This window comes from Cucurbita pepo, chromosome LG01 (assembly GCF_002806865.2).
Source record: "Cucurbita pepo subsp. pepo cultivar mu-cu-16 chromosome LG01, ASM280686v2, whole genome shotgun sequence".
Lineage (NCBI taxonomy): Eukaryota > Viridiplantae > Streptophyta > Magnoliopsida > Cucurbitales > Cucurbitaceae > Cucurbita > Cucurbita pepo.
In genome coordinates this window covers 11,087,112-11,108,718 of record NC_036638.1, presented here as the reverse complement: position 1 = coordinate 11,108,718, position 21,607 = coordinate 11,087,112, and the positions used below count along the sequence as shown (strand labels likewise).

At 38.6% G+C, this 21,607-nt stretch overlaps 1 protein-coding gene across 1 annotated transcript; it reads right to left on the bottom strand.

The window, feature by feature from the left end:
• Positions 1 to 20,732: 20,732 nt before the first annotated feature.
• On the bottom strand, positions 20,733 to 21,212 carry LOC111793173 (calmodulin-2/4-like). The gene has a single exon (XM_023674949.1). The coding sequence runs from the start codon at positions 21,192 to 21,194 to the stop codon at positions 20,736 to 20,738; it is 459 nt and encodes a 152-aa protein (XP_023530717.1). The 5' UTR covers positions 21,195 to 21,212; the 3' UTR covers positions 20,733 to 20,735.
• Positions 21,213 to 21,607: the final 395 nt, after the last annotated feature.

The window sequence follows — 21,607 nt, the reverse complement described above, 5'->3', positions numbered from 1 at the left end:
CTAGAAGATGTTGGAGTCCTTCCCAACATGTCGTGCAAAGTTGAGCTTTAAGATACAGATACATTAAATGTATTTTAATTTGCAAAATCATAGTTGAATTTATGGAACTTAGTCCAAAAATGGTTACTAGATAATACATTTCTTGTATTGCATTATTTTAATTGTAATTTCAATATCGTTTAACATTAAGCTAGTTTTAATATGGAGTTAAGGTTTTAGTGTAACCCACATAGGTTATCATATTTCATCATTAACGAGTCATTTTAATACAGAGGTTATGTGTATATTTAACTCATCTTGTATTTCATCATTAACCTTTTGTAGGGTGATGTAAATCATGAATTTAGAAACCAGTTTTTTAAGTCGTTACACTATTTCAGGTTGAGTTGCCCTCATTAGTCATGGCTTTTTTTTCTTTCTTTCTATCTACATATTTATTGAGGGTTTGCTGAAACTTATCTAGTAAGCTCTTATTCCTATTCTATGCTATTTCAGACTCTTATTCCTATTCCTATGCTATTTCAGACTCTAAATAGTGTAAGACATATTTTTGAGAGCTTCTTCGATACTATCTACTAGTGTGCCACAAGTCTTTAAATGAGTGATATCACATTCTTCTATACTAAGTAGTCTCTCATTAATTGAGCAAGTTCACGATTAAGAGTTAACACTCTAACCATCCCTACATAGTACTAGTCAATTAACACCATCGTAAATGACCCTAAAATGGGGCTAAAGGACTAAAGTATAGTGAACATAGGCTAAGCCTCACTAATCATTCATACTTGGTCACATATAAAATAATCCAATAATCAATCAAGGGCATAACAGAATTTATTCATCATGCTAATCAACATGGTGTAGTCATAGACACAATGTTAGAATCCCAACAGGGTATTAAGAGTAATCAGAATCATATTTAGAGTAATGGAAATCCTATTTCATGCTTATGAGCTAAACCGGTCAGAATAAGCTTAGATATCTAATTTCTTACTCAAATCAATCATATTACATGTTTATAATCCTAATGCCCAAGTCCTAGTCAAACTACAAGTATTTCTATAAGAATAGTCTAAAATCTAAACTTCTTGAAATTTGTTGGAGAGATCCTAAAATGACTTTTTCGTGACAAGGAAAAAAAAAACATATGAGAATCGATAAGAAAAATGGTCGAACTGGTAAAAACATCTAACGTCACGGTCATATATCTTCAACCATGTGGCATCATGATCTTGACATGTTCAGGACAAGCCTTAAAGAGAATTCAAGCCTCATTCACATTTTTCACATGGATTTGTGGCTACATCAGACCTTAGGCGAGTTTCGCCTTCGCCAATTGAACATAACTTGTGTGAAATTCAAACTTGTTCGACCACACATGTTGTCCATGCATGCATGTTCAATACACTAGGCCAAGTCATTGGACTCGACCTTTCCAATTCTCTAGGTCAAGGTCTCTCATGTACAACGTCGCATCTTAGTCATCATCCTGGTTCCCAACAACACGACCATGCATAGTGATGCCATCCCATGTTTGAGACATCTCGATCATCTTGGCTTGCTCGGACATGTCTATCAAGATTGACCCATGTGTTGCTCATCTCATTGGGACATCTCAAACATCCATTCATCTGGATTCTCATTGGGACATGAAATCTCCTGTGTCAATGCCATGTCATTTATGGACTCCGTTCTAGATAAAGGTGCAAATCCAACCTTCAACACATGAGCTGGGATGTAATGTTGACACATTCGTTCTATCCAACACTATCATTGAAAGACCAATTTCAAAGGAAGACGCCCAAGACACTTGTTCCACAACGCTCGCCGACGCTGTGATACAGTATGTGCCGCAAGGTAGCTAACTTAGGTCACACTCAGGGGTGGTGGAGAGTATCACGGTCATGCTCGTCCAATGCATGTTGTCCATGGCCGTATGCCTATGACAAGCCAAACCCTTTATGTCTTTTCATATTCTAGTATTTTACTTTTATATTTCTTGGAAGTATGACGTTTCAGAAATATTATGTCTAGGCCTGTCAGACATAAAATGCCTCAGAATGTACTATAGGGGGATATGCCTAGTTGTCAACTTCTTCCTACCCAAGGTTATATACTGTGAGCCGTTGTTATTTCTCTCTTGCTTGCTTATATAACGTCTTTTTAAAAAATTTCTCTCTCGAAAATCTCTCTCTGCCCTCGTTTTCTAAAACCTTCTCTTAAAACCGAGGCCAGAGGCTCGAGCATACGTCGCTTGGCCGTAGGTGATGCAAGAACGAATTGACTTAGCTCACTTGTCGTTGGAAAGTGAGTGCCGCACAATCGCAAGTCCGCTGCCATCAAAAGTGCGATTGTGACAAGTGGTATAAGAGCTTTGTTAGCTCCGTGACTTAGCAAAGACTGAAAACATGTCGATGACAAAGTCGACACCCAAATCACAAGCCGACTGGCTTACTTTAATTGAGGAGAAAATGTTGTTCCTCAAAGAAGTCCCTAACACCATCTGCTTCCTAGAAGCACGGGTGACAGAATTGAATGGAAAAGTAGTAGAAATCGATGCAATGGGCAACCGAGGATGGGTTGCCAATCGCAGAACTAATGTTTGAGTGACCTCGCTAAAAAAAAAAAGTTGCTCTTACGAGCAGCTCAAGACCGTCTGGTAGCCTCGATAGCTCTGTCGTGCACAAGGAGGGACATGGCGAAGAGTTCGACGTGCTACAAAATACAATGATGATTTTGTTCAATGGATTAACTGACGAATTCAGAACAACAATCGATGACATCCAAGAAAAGATGGCCGTCATGAGCACTCGAATTGAGGTGACCATGAAGCCGTGGAGAACGTCACGACTGGGCAAACTAATACAGGTTCCAACAAACTGAAGTTCCCAGACCCTAGACCTTTCAAAGGGAATCGGGATGCCAAAGAGTTGGAGAACTTCATCTTTGATGTCGAACAGTACTTCAAAGCCACAACGGCTTGTACCGACGACATAAAGGTGACAGTAGCCTCGATGTATCTCATAGACGATGCCAAACTTTGGTGGCGTACGTAGGTGCAAGACATCGAGAATGAATTGTGCACCATCGACTCGTGGGAACACCTCAAGAGAGAGTTGAGGGATCAATTCTTCCCCCAAAACATAGAACATCTAGCAATGGAAAAACTAATAGCCCTTAAGCAAACTGGAAGCATAAGGGACTATGTTAGACAATTCTCGACCCTGATGCTAGATATCAGGGGCACATCAGAGAAGGACAAGGTATTCTTCTTTATAAATGGGTTACAACTATGGGCCAAAACAAAAATACACAAGAAAAAGGTCCAAGACCTAGCTACCGCAATTGCCAGCGCCGAGAGACTCCTAGACTATGGGAACGAAGCGGGTTACCAAAGAAGAACAACACTGGCCCCAAACACTAGGGGCAAAACATATAAACCTCCAGGTCATCGAAATGGAAGCCCCAATAGGCCAAACGAAAGTAACGACAGACCAAGCGGGTGGACAAATAGACCTCCTTAGAAAAACCAAGCGGGGACATCTCGAGGACCTTACCCTCAAAAGAACCACCCGACAACACCTTTACAATGCCTGTTGTGTAAATGCCTCCACAGACTGTCCTACTGTCCTCATCGGGCCTCTCTCAGTGCACTCCAAGTGTCCATCCAAGAGAGGAACAACGCAGGAGTCGGGGTGATGCCAGACAAGAAGGAAGATCAAGACAACCCCCGAATGGGCGCGCTCAATTTCTTGTCAAGTCCTCCAACGGAAGGTCGACCCAAAGGAGATAATAGAGAAAGGGCTCATGTTCGTAGATGCGACGATAAACTCTTGACCAAGCAAGAGCACCTTGATAGACTCAGGAGCGACCCACAACTTCATCGCCGATCAAGAAGCACGAAGATTGGGACTCACCATAGAAAAGGATCCCGAAAAAATGAAAGCTGTTAACTCCGAGGCCTTGCCTATTGTGGGAGTTTCCAAAAGAGTTCTCTTCTAATTAGGGGCTTGGACAGGAGAGTTGGACCTTGTCGTGGTTCGCATGGACGACTTCGACGTAGTACTTGGAATGGACTTCCTCCTAGAACACAAAGTTATCCCAATGCCACTAGCGAAATGCTTGGTGATCACCGACCGCAACCCCACAGTAATACCTGCAAGCATCAAGCAACCAGGTAATCTTAGAATGTTCTTGGCCATACAATTGAAAAGAGGACTCGCACGAGAGGAACCTACATTTATGGCTATACCACTGATGGAAGAAGTGACCACTGAGGAAACTATTCCAAGAGAAATCAAGGAGGTACTAGACAGTTATGCTGACATAATGCCAGAGAGCTTACCACAAACATTACCATCCCATCGAGGCATTGATCACAAAATTGAACTCCTCCCCGAGGTTAAACCCCCAGCGAAGAACGCATACCGGATGGCTCCCCCTAAGCTAGCCGAATTGAGGAAACAACTAGATGAGTTGTTAACGGCAGGATTCATTCGCCCGGCAAAGGCGCCTTACGGAGCCCCCGTACTATTTCAGAAAAAGAAGGATGAGACGTTGCATCCGTGCATAGATTATAGAGCCTTAAACAAGGTGACAGTACGCAACAAATACCTACTGCCGATAATATCCGACTTGTTTGACCAACTTCACGGGGTCAAATACTTCACGAAGTTGGACTTACGATCAGGGAACTACCAAGTACGTATTGCCGAAGGGGACGAGCCCAAGACGACGTGTGTAACAAGATATGAGGCCTTTGAGTTCCTAGTAATGCCCTTTGGCTTGACAAATGCCCCAGCTACGTTTTGCACGTTAATGAACCAGGTTTTCCACGAATACTTGGATCAGTTCATCATAGTATACCTCGACGACATAGTTGTATACAACACAACCCTAAAGGAACACAAGGTGCACCTGAAGCTAGTGTTTGACAAGCTGCAGCAGAATCAATTGTACGTCAAGAAAGAAAAACGTGCCTTCGCACAAACATGTATCAACTTCCTTGGACATGTAATTAGTTATGGACAAATAGGTATGGATAGCGATAAGATAAAAGCTATCCAAGAGTGGAAAATCCCTACTTCCGTATCCGATGTGCGATCCTTCCTAGGATTGGCAAACTACTATAGGCAGTTCGTCGAAGGGTTTTCACAACGAGCCGCCCCATTAAGAGAGCTCCTGAAGAAAGACCACCCTTGGTCGTGGTCAAATAAATGTCAAATGACCTTTGAAGATTTGAAGGCAACCATGACGAGGGGTTCTGTCCTCGGGTTAGTAGATGTTACAAAGCAATTTGAAATAGAGACAGATGCTTCCGACTTTTCCCTAGGCGGTGTCCTTATTCAAGAAGGCCACCCCATCGCTTATGAAAGTCGAAAGCTCAACGATGCTGAAAGGAGATACATTGTCTCCAAAAAAGAAGTGCTGGCTGTGGTCCATTACCTACGAGTCTGGAGACAGTATCTCTTGGGATCACAGTTCGTAGTGAAGACAGATAACAGCGCCATTTGCCACTTCTTCGATCAACCAAAATTGATGGCAAAACAAGCCCGGTGGCAGGAGTTGTTAGCTGAATTCGACTTCAAATTTGAACACAAGGCAGGAAAGAGTAATCAAGCAGCTGACACACTGAGTTGGAAGGGCGAACATGCTGCCCTGTGCATGTTAGCCCATATTCACTCAAGTAAGATCGATGGATCGATGCGCGACATCATCAAAGAACATTTACATAAAGACCCATTGGCCAAAGCCGTCATCGAACTAGCTAAAGCTGGGAAAACACAACAGTTTTGGGTCGAGGGAGATCTTCTAATGACTAAAGGAAACAGATTATACGTCCCAAGAACGGGAGAACTGAGGAAGAAGCTCATTCAAGAATGTCACAATACTTTATGGGCCGAACACCCTGGGTGACAAAGAACATATGCCCTAATAAAAAAGAGGTACTTCTGGCCAAATATGCGGGACGACATCATGCAGTACACCAAGACGTGCCTCATCTGCCAACAGGACAAAGTCGAGAAAGCCAAAGTCTCGGGACTCTTTGAACCTCTACCTGTGCCAACAAGGCCTTAGGAAAGTGTGTCTCTGGACTTCATAACACACCTCCCAAAAGTCGGGGAGTATGGCGCCATCTTGGTTATTGTAGACCGATTCTCGAAATATGCGACGTTCGTCCCCACTCCCAAATTATGCTCGGCTGAACTAACAGCCCAACTATTTTTCAAACACGTTGTAAAGTTATGGCGCATTTCGTCGAGCATCATCAGTGATAGGGATGGTAGATTCATTGGCACATTCTAGACTAAATTATTCGCCTTCTTGGGAACGAATTTAAACATCTCCTCGAGCTATCATCCTCAAACCGATGGACAGATAGAACGGTTCAACTTCTTGCTCGAAGAATACTTACGTCACTTCTGATGGTGTTAATATAACACATGTGGAAGCAATTTGGATCTTAGGCACTTTTAGAACATCAATTATTGTAAATGACTAGCATGTTCATAAGTATTAAAACTTAATGAGTTTAAATACTAACCTTTTGTAGTTCAAACTCCTTTTGCCTCACGAACCGATTTCGAACCACCACTAGTGTCTTCTCCACTATTCTCCGGCCTTAGAACGGGATTGTGGAATCCGGTGAGTGACTAAACTTGGGAGGGATTTTGTATACGTGAAAGAGAGTGCTTGTGAGAGGTTTTTCATCAAGATGAAGAATCCCTTCCAAGTATCATGATCACTCTATTTAAAGAGTCAAGTTTGCATGTTCATGCAAACTTGAGATCACCAAATCTTGACACTTAAAATTCCACTCAAATGTTTGAGATTATGTGGCAAGCATGCATGTTTGAGTTAACCAAATTTTGACACTCAAAATTCCACTCAAACTTGTGGGGTTTATTTGGCAAACATGCAAGTTTGGTTAAACCAAATTTTGACACCTCAAAATTCCACTAACATGATTTTTCCATTAGATGAAAGTCAACATTTTGACTTTCTTCATTTTAATTAGATGAAAGTCAACATTTTGACTTTCTTCATTTTAATTCAACAATTAATTTGAATAATGAATTTCAAATTAAAGTAACATTAAATAATTAATTAAACTATTTAATTAATATTTAATATTAATTCAAATGCCAATCCCAGTCAATTCCGACACATAATTGATTAAGATATTTAAATCTTATTTAAATATCTCAGATTCTCTCTTTTCGTTTATTTCGTAAATAAAATAAAATTGCGGTTAAATATATCGTATATATGTAACGCATATTCCCTAATTTGAATTCGAACACTTCGAACTCACTCGTCACACTGTTCTATGGTTTAGTCCGATATGAGCTAGCAGAGGGACCTAATGGACCTATAGATCATGGGCTCCAACGATTCAAGATTAACCGATTAAACTCATTAACCTGGTTAACCAACATTCGTTAACTACTAGGACACTCCACTATAGCCTAGTAGTTGCACTCCCCTCACTATAGATATATTTCTGTCCATCTGATATAACCATGATTAGTAAGTCGATCCTTCACAGGTTGTTCGTAACTAGAGCTGGGTCAATTTACCGTTTTACCCCTAAAGTTACTTCTTGTTCCTTATGTCTCACTGATCCTCTAATGAACAATTGGTTTGTGGTCCAACCAGTAAACCGAATCCCTCTCAGGCCAATGAGAGGGTGGGGCCCCTTGTTCAAGACCTGGAGTCAGTGCTTAAGGGAACTACCTTTCTTCTATCCCTAAAAGTGGGTAGGAGTGAATTCCATCTTGCACCCCACGTCCCCAGCCATTCACCCAGTCTTACCCCTGAAATGGGAGGCCTATTGAGTCGGCGAACTAGAGCCACTCTCACCCATGCAAATCTAAGGATAATTCCGAATAAACAGGAGTTCATGGTTAGCTCAGGATTAAAACCGAGTTACCTAGGTTATCGAATGAAAAGAAAATCAGTCTCAACAGTAAACGACATTATAAAGTGAGAGTGGTTTTCTTCATGGTCCGATCTTATGCAATACTCATTGCATAGGACGCCCCCACTCACATGTCTCCACATGTACAATTTAGTGATCACATTGTTTATATCATATACAAAAGTGGGCCGCATCCATAGTGTCCCCAGAATAAGGTACTCAGCCTTATCCTTATACTATAGATCATTTTGACTATATACTTGAACTTGATCCACTCTTATGTCTCTACATATAGTTCAAGTAATCATACTATAGCCAGAGTGTTCTTAGTTTATTGGATTTAGATTAATGATCGTAAAGTTCACTTTATTCAATAACAATTTTTAGTGAATAAACATCAATAATAACTTTATTCAAAATAGAATATATCTTTGTTTACAAACTATGAGTTTTAGAACATAAAACCCAACAACTTCATCGACGTTCTCGAGAAAAACTGGATGCAACTGCTAGATGTCGCCCAATTTTGTTTCAGTTGTCAAACAAGCTTGACTACGGGAAAGAGTCCCTTCGAAATTGTAAGTGGATGACAACCAGCCTTGCCCCATATTATTGATCATCCTTATGCAGGAAAAAACCCTCAAGCTCAAAACTTCACAAGAGAATGAAAGCAGACAATAGATATAGCCCGGGCCTATTTAGAGAAAGCTTTCAAGCATATGAAGAAGTGGGCGGACAAGAACCGTCACCCCCTCCAATTCCGAGCTGAAGATCAAGTCCTCATCAAGTTGAGACCAGAACAGATCAGATTTCATAGCCGAAAGGACCAGAGACTAGTTCGAAAATATGAAGGCCCGGTTGAAGTCCTTAAAAAGATCGGGGCTACCTCCTACAGAGTTGCGCTACCCACATGGATGAAAATCCATCTAGTAATTCATGTGAGCAACTTGAAGCCCTATCCCCCTGACCTAGACGACGATCAACGAAATGTTATCACGAGACCGAGCATCGATCTGAAACAAAGAGACAGCAAAGAAATAGAGGATATCCTAGCTGACAGGGTTAGGAAGATTGGAAGACCTGTACGGACGATTCGTGAATTCCTTGTCAAATGGAAGAATCTCCCTATGGTGGAAACCAGCTGGGAATGCGTCAAAAATCTGGACTCCGCCGCCACCCACATCGCCAGGTTTGAAAGTAGTCGGTTGACAGGGACGTCAACCAATTAGGTGGGGGAGGATGTCACGGTCATGTTTGTCCAAGGCATGTTGCCCATGGTCGCATGCCCATGACAAGCCAAACCCTTTATGTCTTTTCATATTCTAGTATTTTACTTTTGTATTTCTTGGAAGTATGACGTTTCAGAAATATCATGTCTAGGCCTGTCATGTCTCAGAATGTACTATAGGGGGATACAACTAGTTGTCAACTTCTCCCTACCCAAGGTTATATACTGTGAGCCGTTGTTATTTCTCTCTTGCTTACTTATATAACGTCTCTTTCAAAACTCTCTCTTTCGAAAATCTCTCTCTGCCCTCGTTTTCTAAAACCTTCTCTTAAAACCGAGGCCCAAGGGTCGAGCATACGTCGCTTGGCTGTAGGCGACGCAAGAACGAATNGTGGAAACCAGCTGGGAATGCGTCAAAAATCTGGACTCCGCCGCCACCCACATCGCCAGGTTTGAAAGTAGTCGGTTGACAGGGACGTCAACCAATTAGGTGGGGGAGGATGTCACGGTCATGTTTGTCCAAGGCATGTTGCCCATGGTCGCATGCCCATGACAAGCCAAACCCTTTATGTCTTTTCATATTCTAGTATTTTACTTTTGTATTTCTTGGAAGTATGACGTTTCAGAAATATCATGTCTAGGCCTGTCATGTCTCAGAATGTACTATAGGGGGATACAACTAGTTGTCAACTTCTCCCTACCCAAGGTTATATACTGTGAGCCGTTGTTATTTCTCTCTTGCTTACTTATATAACGTCTCTTTCAAAACTCTCTCTTTCGAAAATCTCTCTCTGCCCTCGTTTTCTAAAACCTTCTCTTAAAACCGAGGCCCAAGGGTCGAGCATACGTCGCTTGGCTGTAGGCGACGCAAGAACGAATTGGCTTAGCTCACTTGTCGTTGGAAAGTAAGTGCCGCACAATCGCAAGTCCGCTACCATCAAAAGTGCGATTGTGACAGAGAGCTGATGCCATGCCTCCCCCTATAGTACATTTTGTGGTATTTCTCATCATTCTAAAGTAGATGTCATTTTAGCGAGCCGTATACGACCCCATGGAGCATCCATCGAGTATACGATTGACACCAAATTTGGTGAGTTTTTATCTTTCATATGGACAAACTTAACTCCATAGCTGCATGTGAAATTCATATCGAAACTCTGGCTTCTAAGGTTATGGCTCACGTCCACTTATTTTTCAAACTTGTCTTATTTCGGGAAGTTAAGGGTTTGAAAGAGAGAGAGAGTAGAAACAAAAAGTCTAATTATGCTCCAAACAGCCGTTTGGGCCAACTTCCTTCACAAGAATTTCTCATTGGCTTTGGGAGTGATTTTGGATGCTTGATTTGTTCAAATTCATCCAGAATCAAGGAATAACTATTTTAGATTCTTGATTCCACTTTTTTTTTTTTTTTTTTTTTTTTTTTTTTTTTTTTTTTTTTGTTTTTTTGTTTTTTTTGTTTTTGTTTTGTTCTGTTCAAATTCGAGAGCTTTTCTTGGAATTAATTTATGAATGGTAGTATGTTGACATTAGAGAGACTTCGCATAAATTTTATAAACAAAGTCAGAGTTGATTCAAGCCAGAAGATGGCGTTTCGATAAACGTCAAGATACTAAAAATTTTGGTAAGTTTTCAGTTTTCGACAATCTTTGGACTCGATTAATTCTTGATGTGATTGACTAAAAATTATGAGAAAAATATTTTTGTAAAGATGGATTAAAAGTCTTAAGTTTCGCGAAGAAGTTAAGTTAATTCAAGTTGGGTAGAGAAAGTTATGAAAAAAAAAAAAAACTTGTTTGGAAATCTAGAAATTTTGATGGAGGAGTTGAATGTGCAAGTGACAACGTGTGGGGGAGATTTGAGGAATTTTAGAGCTCATAACATAAGAAAAAGTTAGCTTGGGAAGGCATGTGTCATCCAAGTAAGTAACCACTTAGACTATAGGCAAGTAATACTTGTAGAAATCGCTAGCACGTGCTAGCATACGAATAAAATTTACCTTTAGTGGTTAGAATATGCATGACTAGGACTTAAAATGAGCAATTTGGATGAATATGACACGTATGTTATAAAATTATGACATTGCCCTTAGAACAAAGAAATTTGAGAAGCATGCATGATTCAATGTCTTTCGCTGTGGTACACTGGAGGAAGGGATACTCTGATATGTGCTCTGAGTGATTGATGGATATCTACCCGTTGAGATTGTTTGATTGTGTGTATGATTTATACCTTATGATTTTCATGCATTAAGGGGTTGGTAGGAATATCTTCTTAATAAACATTTTTGAAAGGGTAGACACATTCTATGTTTTATCGACAATCGATAGATATATTTTCCTTGTAAAGCATGATAGATATATTTTCCTTGTAAAGCATGCTGCATCAAGAACTCAGTTAAGATTAAGGCGCCTTAGCTAGTGCGGATTACATGTAGAACCAGGTCAGTATGCTCCAATAGACCTCACACTTCAGGATCGTGAGCGATCGGAAGTTAAACCTGTGTGCAACCAGGGATTGGTTTAGCCAAGGGGCTAACCCCAAACATCTTGGAATTGAGAACTAAAGTTTAAACCACCTGAACACCCCTAAGAACCTTATAGACCTCAATGGTGTAAGTAGCTTATAGAGTGATGAAACTAGCTGAATTACTAGTGAGTGTAGAGTCGGGTCAGGGTCGACCCCGTGATCCCGTTAAATCGGTTATTGAGAAGAACTAGGGACTATGTAGGTAGTTAGCTCAACATATAGACTCATATTGAGTGTAGAATCAGGCGAACTTATAAAGCAGTCCTGGTTGGACTAGGGACTACACGGGTAGGTGTTAGGATGAGAGCCTCTATTGTGTGTAGGAACAAGTCAAGGCCGATGCTGTGACTCTGTAAACCAATCTTGGAAGAGATTAAGGACTATGCAAGTAGCTAGTTGAGGATGAACACTTCTATTGAGTGTAGGAACGGGTTGAGGCTGATCCATGACGCGGTAAACCAGTCTCGAAAAGGGACTAGAGGCTACACATGTAAATGATTAATGAGGAATCAATTGGAATTTCGAGACCTACACAGTAGCTTAGAGCGCTTTAAAGGGTAAGCCCAAACTTCCTAAAGACCAAAGGAAAGCCGTAGGAACGTACTTGGAGATGGAAGTGATGAGAGCCTACAAGTAGGTTGCTTACTAACCATATTTTTATACTCACCCCTTTTCCCTTTCTTTTATAGATATTCATGGGTTGCTGGTCAAGGTGGATGAGCGTTTGAGAGTTGTGCAGTCACAATGAAGGTTATTTCGGAATGTCAGTCTATTTTTACGTTTGGAGTTTTTTGTATTTTTCCTTTATAATTGTATTCGGTGTTTGTAGTATTTTGAATAACATCCCTCTTAGAATTGGATTTAATTTTGGCCTTGCTCTTTTTTTTCTTCTCATTTAAATTCTATTGAATTTTTATCTTTTTATTTTATTTTTGTTTGTTTTAAATTTTTTATTCTCATCCCATTCGAAGCCTCCAAAATTGACAAGTTATTAGAGAGATATTCCTATTAATCCTCTAAATATCCAAAAAAATCATGTAAACATTCATGTAAGTTTTCAACGTGGAAATAATATCCGTCAGTCATTCGAAGTCATTCGAATAGTAGATCACAATATTCCATTCTCATGTATAGCATGATAAAAAGTATTAAAATGACATACATCTTAAATCTTCATCCGTAAGGACATTTCATTAACTTTATGTAACATATATATAATTCTCATCCAAATTTTTTTTTTCTAGAGTCCTTATCATGTATTGTAACCACTTAAAACAAGATATGCTCATATATGCTAGCACGTTTGAGTGGTCCTATAAGTATTTCTGGAAGAGAGTTTGAATGACTATTTACTTGGATGACACATGCCTTACCTGTACTACTTCTTTTTTTTTTATTTGTTAGGGGCTTCAATTTCTTGAAATTTCTCATGTAGATCTCAATTCAAGTTAAATTAAGGTTAGTATTAAAATAAAGACAAAAAGTAGAAAAACGGGAGTCGAAACGGACAAAAAAGACATTCTCACACATTCCCATATGCTGCCACACACAGTTTATAAGCTTTCACTCACGCAACTCATGCACGAATATTCCACGCGCTTAGGAAGGATACTCACACTCATGGCTTGACACGTTTTACCTGCACGTTGGCTCCTTGAGTCTCGTGGCGTTTGAGTCTTCATTTTCTTCCTATTTTCTTTAGATTTTTGTATCTTTTTCTATTGAACTTAATTCAATTTGATTCCTTCGACCAAATTTGAAGAGTTTTCTATCAACTTTTAGAAAAAATTCTTTTTATCATATTTCGTTAAGTATACAAAGAAAAAACGTGCGTCTAAAACTGGTTAAAAATTAACTTATTATAGTTCTTACCGATTGTAATATCTGAGGTTTACAAGCCCAATATTAAGCACAAAATAGGGTTTAACTAAGTTGTATAAGGTGTAGGAAGTTTGTGTCTTGTCTCTGGTGCTATGTGAGTATCTTAGGTGTATTGAACTTCTGAATGATACTTTAGCTACTAACAGACCCATCCAAGGTACGAAGGGGTGATTCACCCATTTCTGGCGCCATAGGTTTTCTAGGAGAAAAATCTCATCTATGGATAGAACTAATTTTTTTTTTCTTAGACTTAGGTAGCTTACCGTACTTATGCAATGAATGACCAATCATCTATTGGAACAATATGAAATCTGCTAGTCTAAACATTTTCTATGGGAGTTTAGTTGGCATACGCTCCCACGTGACCAGTCACTAAAGCTGTGGGGGAGTGACACCCACATGATACTTTTAGCTACTAACAGACCCCCTCTAAAGAACGAATTTACCGCACAAAGACCCTATTTAGGAGACTATTGACCATTTTAACATTGTTGGGGTACCTAGTCATCTCAACGCATCTCTCCTGTTTGGCCTATGCCTACCTCGATAGTATGAGTACTTGAGTGAAAGCATGACGGATCGGGTACTGAAGTGGATAAGTAATAAAGACTCTGACGATATTGTGACATTACTATTAGCCTGAAGAGCTACCTTTGTTGCCCTTGGTTGTCATGGTCTACTAGGTTCTTAGGGCTTCTAAGCTGTTTAATTTGATCTAGGTCAACGTATAAACTGCACTAGTTTTAGCGTCTTAATCTTAATTAGACTCTCTCATGCATACTTTTCTAGGGAGATATACCTATAGATCACCTAAGCATGTAACCCATAATTTAAAGTTCACCTTAATCGTATTTGGAAATTGAGGAGGCCTGTTTGATTTAAGGCGACTAGGTGGCTTAACGCGAACTTCTGGCTCCAAATTGCTCTATTCTGACTCCTCAAGTCTTTCTTTGTCAGGGAGCACTAGTGTCTTAGACTCTCTGATCGTCTCTCACGATCCTAAGGAGCTAAGTCTGCTAGAGGCATCCTCACCTATGTCATTGTCTAGCCAACCTAACTCTAATGACCTAGCTCTGTGCAGATAAACACTCTCTACAAAGAGATACACAATTAAAAACTTGGAGCTAAAACATACTATATCATGCAAATATACAAGAAAACAAGCTCAACGAGGAGATAACATCCATCAATCATCCGGAGCACATATCACAATAGCCCATCCTTCTTTCTAACACAACGGAAATCATACGAAACTACATTCATCACAAATCTCATTATACATTTTGGTAATTTCTTATATCGTACATAACATGCTCATCCATATTGTCGAACTCATATTCTAGTCATGCATATTCTCTTTTCATCTATACATAATACATAAAATAGCATGCTATTCAGAAATCTCAACCTAGGGACATAAGATAATTTTACTATAACATACATATAGTACATACTCATCAAAAAACGCTCTTCCGAAGTCATTAAAAATGCATTATCTAACCACCTAAGGTATGGAATGCTTGCATGCTAGCACATCCCAGCAATCCCAAGTATTACTTGTCCAAGGTTCGTGTGGTTACTTACGTGGATGACATATGCCTTCCTAAGCTAGCTTTTCTATGTGTTAGGTGGTCCAAATTTCTGTAGTAGGTTCTAGTTAAGTAAAATTACGGTTAATATCGAAATTGGAACTAAAAACTGATAAATGGAGATCCAACGGAGTATCAAGAGGTCACTCACGTGTCTACACGCATGAAAGAACACTCCTTATCCGTGCCTACAAACAAGCCTAAAAGGAGTACAGACGTGCCCTCAAATGGACACATGGCAAAACCCTCAAATCGACATAGGGTCAGAAAAGCGGGTCATACATGGGTCTTGAGTGAGCTGGCGCACATTTGAGTCCTACATAATGTAGATTAATTCTGATTTTCCCTCGGCTTGTCTACGCTCAACACGTGGTGATGTCGCAGTTGGCCGTGTTTTGCGGTGTCCGTCTGAGCATGTCATTCTGCTTAGCTTCTCTTTATTCTTTCACATACGTTTTTTTCTCTTTTAACTTTTTTATTAGCAACAACCAGAAATAATGAAGTTGAAAATTGGTCATAATTCAAAACTTTCCATTTCTTGACATTCGTTGAAACACCACCTTCCGTTTCGAATCAACTAGCTTTCTTCATGAATCTTCTGTGAAATTTGTTCAATATCACCCTACTAAAAATTGAGCACTTAATTTAAAAAAGAAACCAAAATCAAGAACATGAATACTTACCTTCCATTCTTTCATGATTTTGGTTAGATTTGATCAAATAAAAAATTCAGAATGGTATTCCCAATGCCTTTGAGCATTCCTTCTGCCTTAATACTACAGCTTGGAACGGATTTCAACTCTCTCTCTAAAGACTCTAAAACTCCATTTTCTTTGGCTCTTTCTTTTTCCACATCATCCCAGTATGATGAGAACTAATCTAGACCTCGAGGTAGGAATAAAGTGCCAAAATGACGCATTTACCCTTCCGGGTTGATTTTGATTAATTCTGATAAATTTTTTCTCTCTGGTCTCATCTCAAAATTTAGCCTCTAAAGTCTTTAAGAAAATCTCAAACTTTTTTCATATGAAAAAATAAAAGAAAATTTTTTAAATTGTAATGTATTTTATTTAGGTGAGATTTAAAGTAGCGATTTTAGCAAATCTATTATAATTAAAAAAAAAGTAGTTTATTTCAAAACTGCATACTAAATAAAGTGATTTTTAATAGTCAAAGTACAAAATTAATTATTAACTCAAAAGAATATATTTGTTCTTTTGGGACACTTTGTTCTCTTCACTTTAATGCAAAAATTGGTATCAAAGTGTCACTCATGTTTTTAGAAAGAAATAATAGAGCAAAAAAAACAAGTATAATATGTGCAGAATAATGTTTGACATGATGTATGTTAGTTTTATTTATATTTCTAACTTTTTACAACAAAAAAATATTGAAATTCAAAATACTTTTTATAAGGAGTGAGAATATTAGTAACATTTAATTATATGACTTTGTAGAAAATAAGGAATTAAAAAAAAAAAAAAAACATGGATACCTACGAAATAGCTAGTTTGAAGAAAGATTCATGGACAAAACTAATTTATTGTTTACCTAATAGGAACTAGAATGTACTTGAATCAAAATCTATTTTAATCAAGATAGAGCTCATCCATTCAACTAGTTGTCCACGATAAAAGCTCTAAAAAATTTGAGCCTAGTTTCTACTGTTATCTAAGCATCTAGGGAAGCCTCGAAGTTTTGAGCAGATCTATGTACTATATCTAGGTCTATACAAAGTTTTCAACCTTTAGTACCTTGTTTTACTTGAGTAATGAATGACTAGAATTTTGGGTTGAGGCGCTACCTCATAATCATGTGATAGGACGATATGATGTTTGCTAGACTAAATATCATCTATAGGAGGTTAGCTGGCGAACTCTCCTATAAAATCATAATATCGTGCCTTCTATCGAGATAAGTTTTATTGCCAGTAGCCCCATTTAGGAGTCTACTAGTCTTTTCCTCTAGGTAAGGGCACTTGATTACCTCATGCACTATACTATCTAGCCTAGGCTTGACTTATGATACCTATACTATTACCGCTTGGTAGGATGTTGCTAATGCTAAGGGCGTACTAGAGGAGATAAGAGGCGGAGACTCTGGTGACACCATCATACTGTAAACTGTCTAGTAAGCTATTTTAGTCATTCTTGGATGTCATTGAAGTCTACTAGATTCTTAGGGACATTTAGGTAGTTTAAATCATATCTCGCATTTCTAAGACACTCGGGACTAGCTCCTTAAGGCTAATCCAATCTCAGGGTGCAATCAAGTCTGGACCTCTGATTGCCACTCACAATCCTGAGGTAACGGTTAACTGGAAACGTAAAGACCTGGTCAACTAGTAAATCATTCTAGCTATAGCTCCCTAGTCTTAACTTGGTTCACCCACTTGGTTCACTAATGTATGCTTTGTTAAAGAGATACTATCGGTTACCTAAAGTACATAACAAATATTCTGAACATCAACTTTGTCATCTGCGGGTGCTGAGGAGATCTACTAGGATCCTAAGGGGGCTAGGTAGCTTATTGTAGACTTTCAATTCTACAAAAAGCTAAACATAATATATTTAGATTCATACAAACTCAAGAAAGAGATAATATCCAACGATCGCTTGAAGTACAGACCAAAATATCCCATCCTTTTTTGTAACATAGTGAAAAACATTTAAGTTAGCATGCATCATAAACTCTCAATCTGAGAGGTATTTCAATAACTATAATATACATTGCATTAATCTCATTCAGAAAATTTCCCTTTTTAGGTCTTAAACATGCATATTCTAACCATCAAAGGTTAGATACACTTGCATGCTAGCACAGCCTAGCAATCCTTCGGGTATTACTTGAGAAAAGTTCGAATAGCTACTTATATAGATGATGTGTGCTTTCCTGAACTAGTTTTTCCGTATGTTAGAACATCAAAATTTTTTAAAATTTTTCTAGAAGGTCCTACTTCAAGTTATAATAAAGTCAAGTTTAAAATTGATATGAAAAAGGCGAACAGAGGTCGAATGGGATGAAAACATCACGTCATGCGCCCTCACGTGCTGCCACATGTAGCTGAGATGGTTCCATATCACAGTCCACATGCAAGTACAAACGCACCTATGGGGGAAGTAATTGTGCTCTTGCTACGCCATGTGTTGCTCATTGACTTGCACTTTTGTATCGAGTCAGATCGAGACGTGTGCAGTTGGTTCTGTCACGGCTCGAATTTTTAGATTTCAAAAATCAAATTGAGACCAATTGACTATGCAATGAAAATATGTATGAATGAAATTAATGAAAATTACGATAAAGTTTCACGCAATTTAAAATCAACTCACATCACACTAAAACCATTCTAAAATGTTTACAAGTACATATATATTAACATGTTTACAAAGAAGGGGGAACAACATCGGGATATAAAAATATATGATGTGACACCCTACGGAATTCAGACACAATAGATGCCCAGGGTCAACACCCCATTTTGGTTGTAGCTCCCAAGCACCTTTTCACTTCGACCAACAACATCATTTGCCTGAAAAACAAAGGTAGGAATGCGTAAGCATAAATTTATAGATAGTAAGCAACCTACTTATAGGCTCTCATCGCATCCTTTACCTAGCAGGTAACCACAAGTTTTTCTTTAGGCTTTAATTGTATAACCTTTGTTACTCATAAGCTGAGCTTGCTTAGCATATGCAACAATTAATTTTGTCCTAGGTTAAGACGTTATCTCATAGAACTCTCTCTTTTGGAAATAGTATGGTGTGTGCTAGCATGCTCATCATTCATGGGAGGTTAGTTGACGAACTCTTCTCATTGGACCATATAGTCACTTGAGGTTGAGGAGTGGCCCTCTATGTGGACCAACTCCTATGATTACCACATGAATCCATGTCTCTTCATAGGTTGGATCTGTTGTGCACTTTTAGGTCACATAACCCTAAATAGCATATGCTTGGCTTGACAATACTGAAACCAGAGTGGAAAGGGAAGTGGAAGCTTCGTAGACACTGTACCAACTACTAATGACCTAGAAGGCTACCTTTGTCTTTTTGGGTTGTCTTAGTGGTCTACTAGATCTCTAGGGTGGTTTGACGGCTTTTTCATGGATTCACATCTTCAGGTTTCTCTATTTTGACTCCTTGAGCCTAGCTTGGTTTGAATCACTAGAGACCAGACTCTCTTGTTGTCGCCCACAATCCTAAGGGGCTCGAACTACTAGAGCGTTTTGAATTAGGTCTTCGCCTAGCTAAACTATCTCTAATGCCCTGGTCCTATCTTGTTATTGCTAACACTCTATAAGGAGAACACACATTCAATTATTTGGAGCTAATGTATATTAATTCATGGAAATAGTCACACATGCACAAAGGAGCAATAACATCTACCAAACACTTGGAGCGCAATTCACAAAATTTCAATCTTCCTCTCTTGCATAATTATGTATTAAGCATCCCATAACAACATTGAAGGTATAGTTCTGAAATGCCTCCATAAAATGAGACTAATCACTTTAAGCTCTAATCATTCTAAGACCATCCAAGCGATCCTATAAGAATTACTTGTCTAAAATCTGTGTGACTACTTACATGGTTATCACATGCTTTCTCGAGTTCCCTTTTTTGCTTGTGGGAGGCTCCAAATTTTCTAAAAACTTACTAGTAGGTCTTAAATAAAATAGAATTAAGGTAAGTATCGAAATAGGGATGAAAAATAGTCAAATAGGAGCCAAAACGGACGAAAAACATGCTTATGTGCCTCACATGCCCTCACACGCGGTTTGTGTTGTTTCCATGCACACAACAATGCATAAAGGCTCACGTGTGGGCAGGAGGAGAGTGACAACTTCAGCCCCAACGAGCGTGGCAATCACTACAAATTTTCTAATCGTGACACGTGACAATCACTAATAGGTGGTTCAAGTTCGGTGAATTCTTGATTGTCGGATCGAGTCATGGGTACTAAATCGGGTTGTGTGCGGGTTGATGAGTCATGATTTTGGGTCGGATTAAGTCAGGTTCAAGGTAATGAATTTCCAATGGAAGTCCGACGAGTTGCTTCCGCCGATAGCAACATGTGTCCACACATAGACTAGATAAATTGCTCCATTCTGCTTGCGACATGTGTTGATGGCGTCTTTCAATGCGCTCACCAGCCGGACAATTGACATATGTTAGTGCATCTTCTTCCTTGCGATGGATTTCTAGAAAAGTTGATGAGTTTTTCAATCTCTCCTATTTTCTTTACATCTTTCTAACTTTTGGTTCGTAAACTAAAAAAAATTGGTTCACCAAAGCGGTAGATCTCCCTCCCTACTTTCCAAATATAATTTTCTGGTAGACTTAAAAGAACTCTCTAACGCATTCAAATGCTTAATGTAAATGTGATCGAGTCGATCATGTCAAGTACTAAAAGAACGATTAATAGAAGAAGTAATATTTTTCAAAGAAAAAAATTACAAGCAATTTTCTCTTCACAATTACTAAAATAAAAAGGAAAATAAATTATTTATTTCAAAAATACATTTTTTTTTGGTGTCATATACGACAATTACCTTTCATACATGAAATAAAAGGGTAGGTATTCTAGAAGCTCATTTCTTCTTCACAAATTTCTGAGCATAATCAATGAGTTTGTCAAGTTCAGCCTCGCTGATAAGGCCATCTTTATTTGCATCCGCATATGTCATGCCATAGGAAGCTTTCTCAAATGGAATAATTGAGCCTAGAAAAGCAAAAGCTTTAGTTAGCTCCCTTAAATTGAGAAAACCATCCTTATCGCTATCATGATATCTAAAGATCTCCTTCATCTGCTCTCGACTAAATTGCAACTTAGATGTCTTTGGGTGAGCATTTGAACTAAGCTTGAGCCCAACATTCTTGTTATCTTTTAGGATTTCTGGTATCTTGCCTTGATTGTTGAGTTGAGTTGAATCTCGAGCAATGCCACTGAAAGATTTTAGTTGAACATCATCACCATTTCTTGGATACTTCTTGATCAACTCACTTGCTTCATACTTAGCCATGGAAGCTTGAAGTTTGGAGATGAACATTGTTATACCAATGCTATATTTGTTTGTATGGAAAGATTGAAGATGAACAAACCTCAACCCCATATTTAGTCTTTTATACTCATCAAACTTTGTTTGCGTTTACCCTCTTATTCCCTTATTCGTGTTTCAGGTGCATGAAAAATACTGTTATTTTAAAATTAGAATAACCTTTTGAAAATATTGTTATTTTATTATATAGCTTTATATATGAAATTAAAAACGTGTTTTATAGAAGAAAGGAAAAAAAAAAAAAAAAGAAAAAAAAAAAGCTATATTTGGATGAGATTTGAAGTAGTGATTTCAAAACTATTCTAATTTAATAAAAAATGTATATTAACAAATATTTGGTTTAGTCAAACTATAAGATTAATTTAGTTAAAAGAATATTTTTGTTCTTTTCTAGTACTTTATTC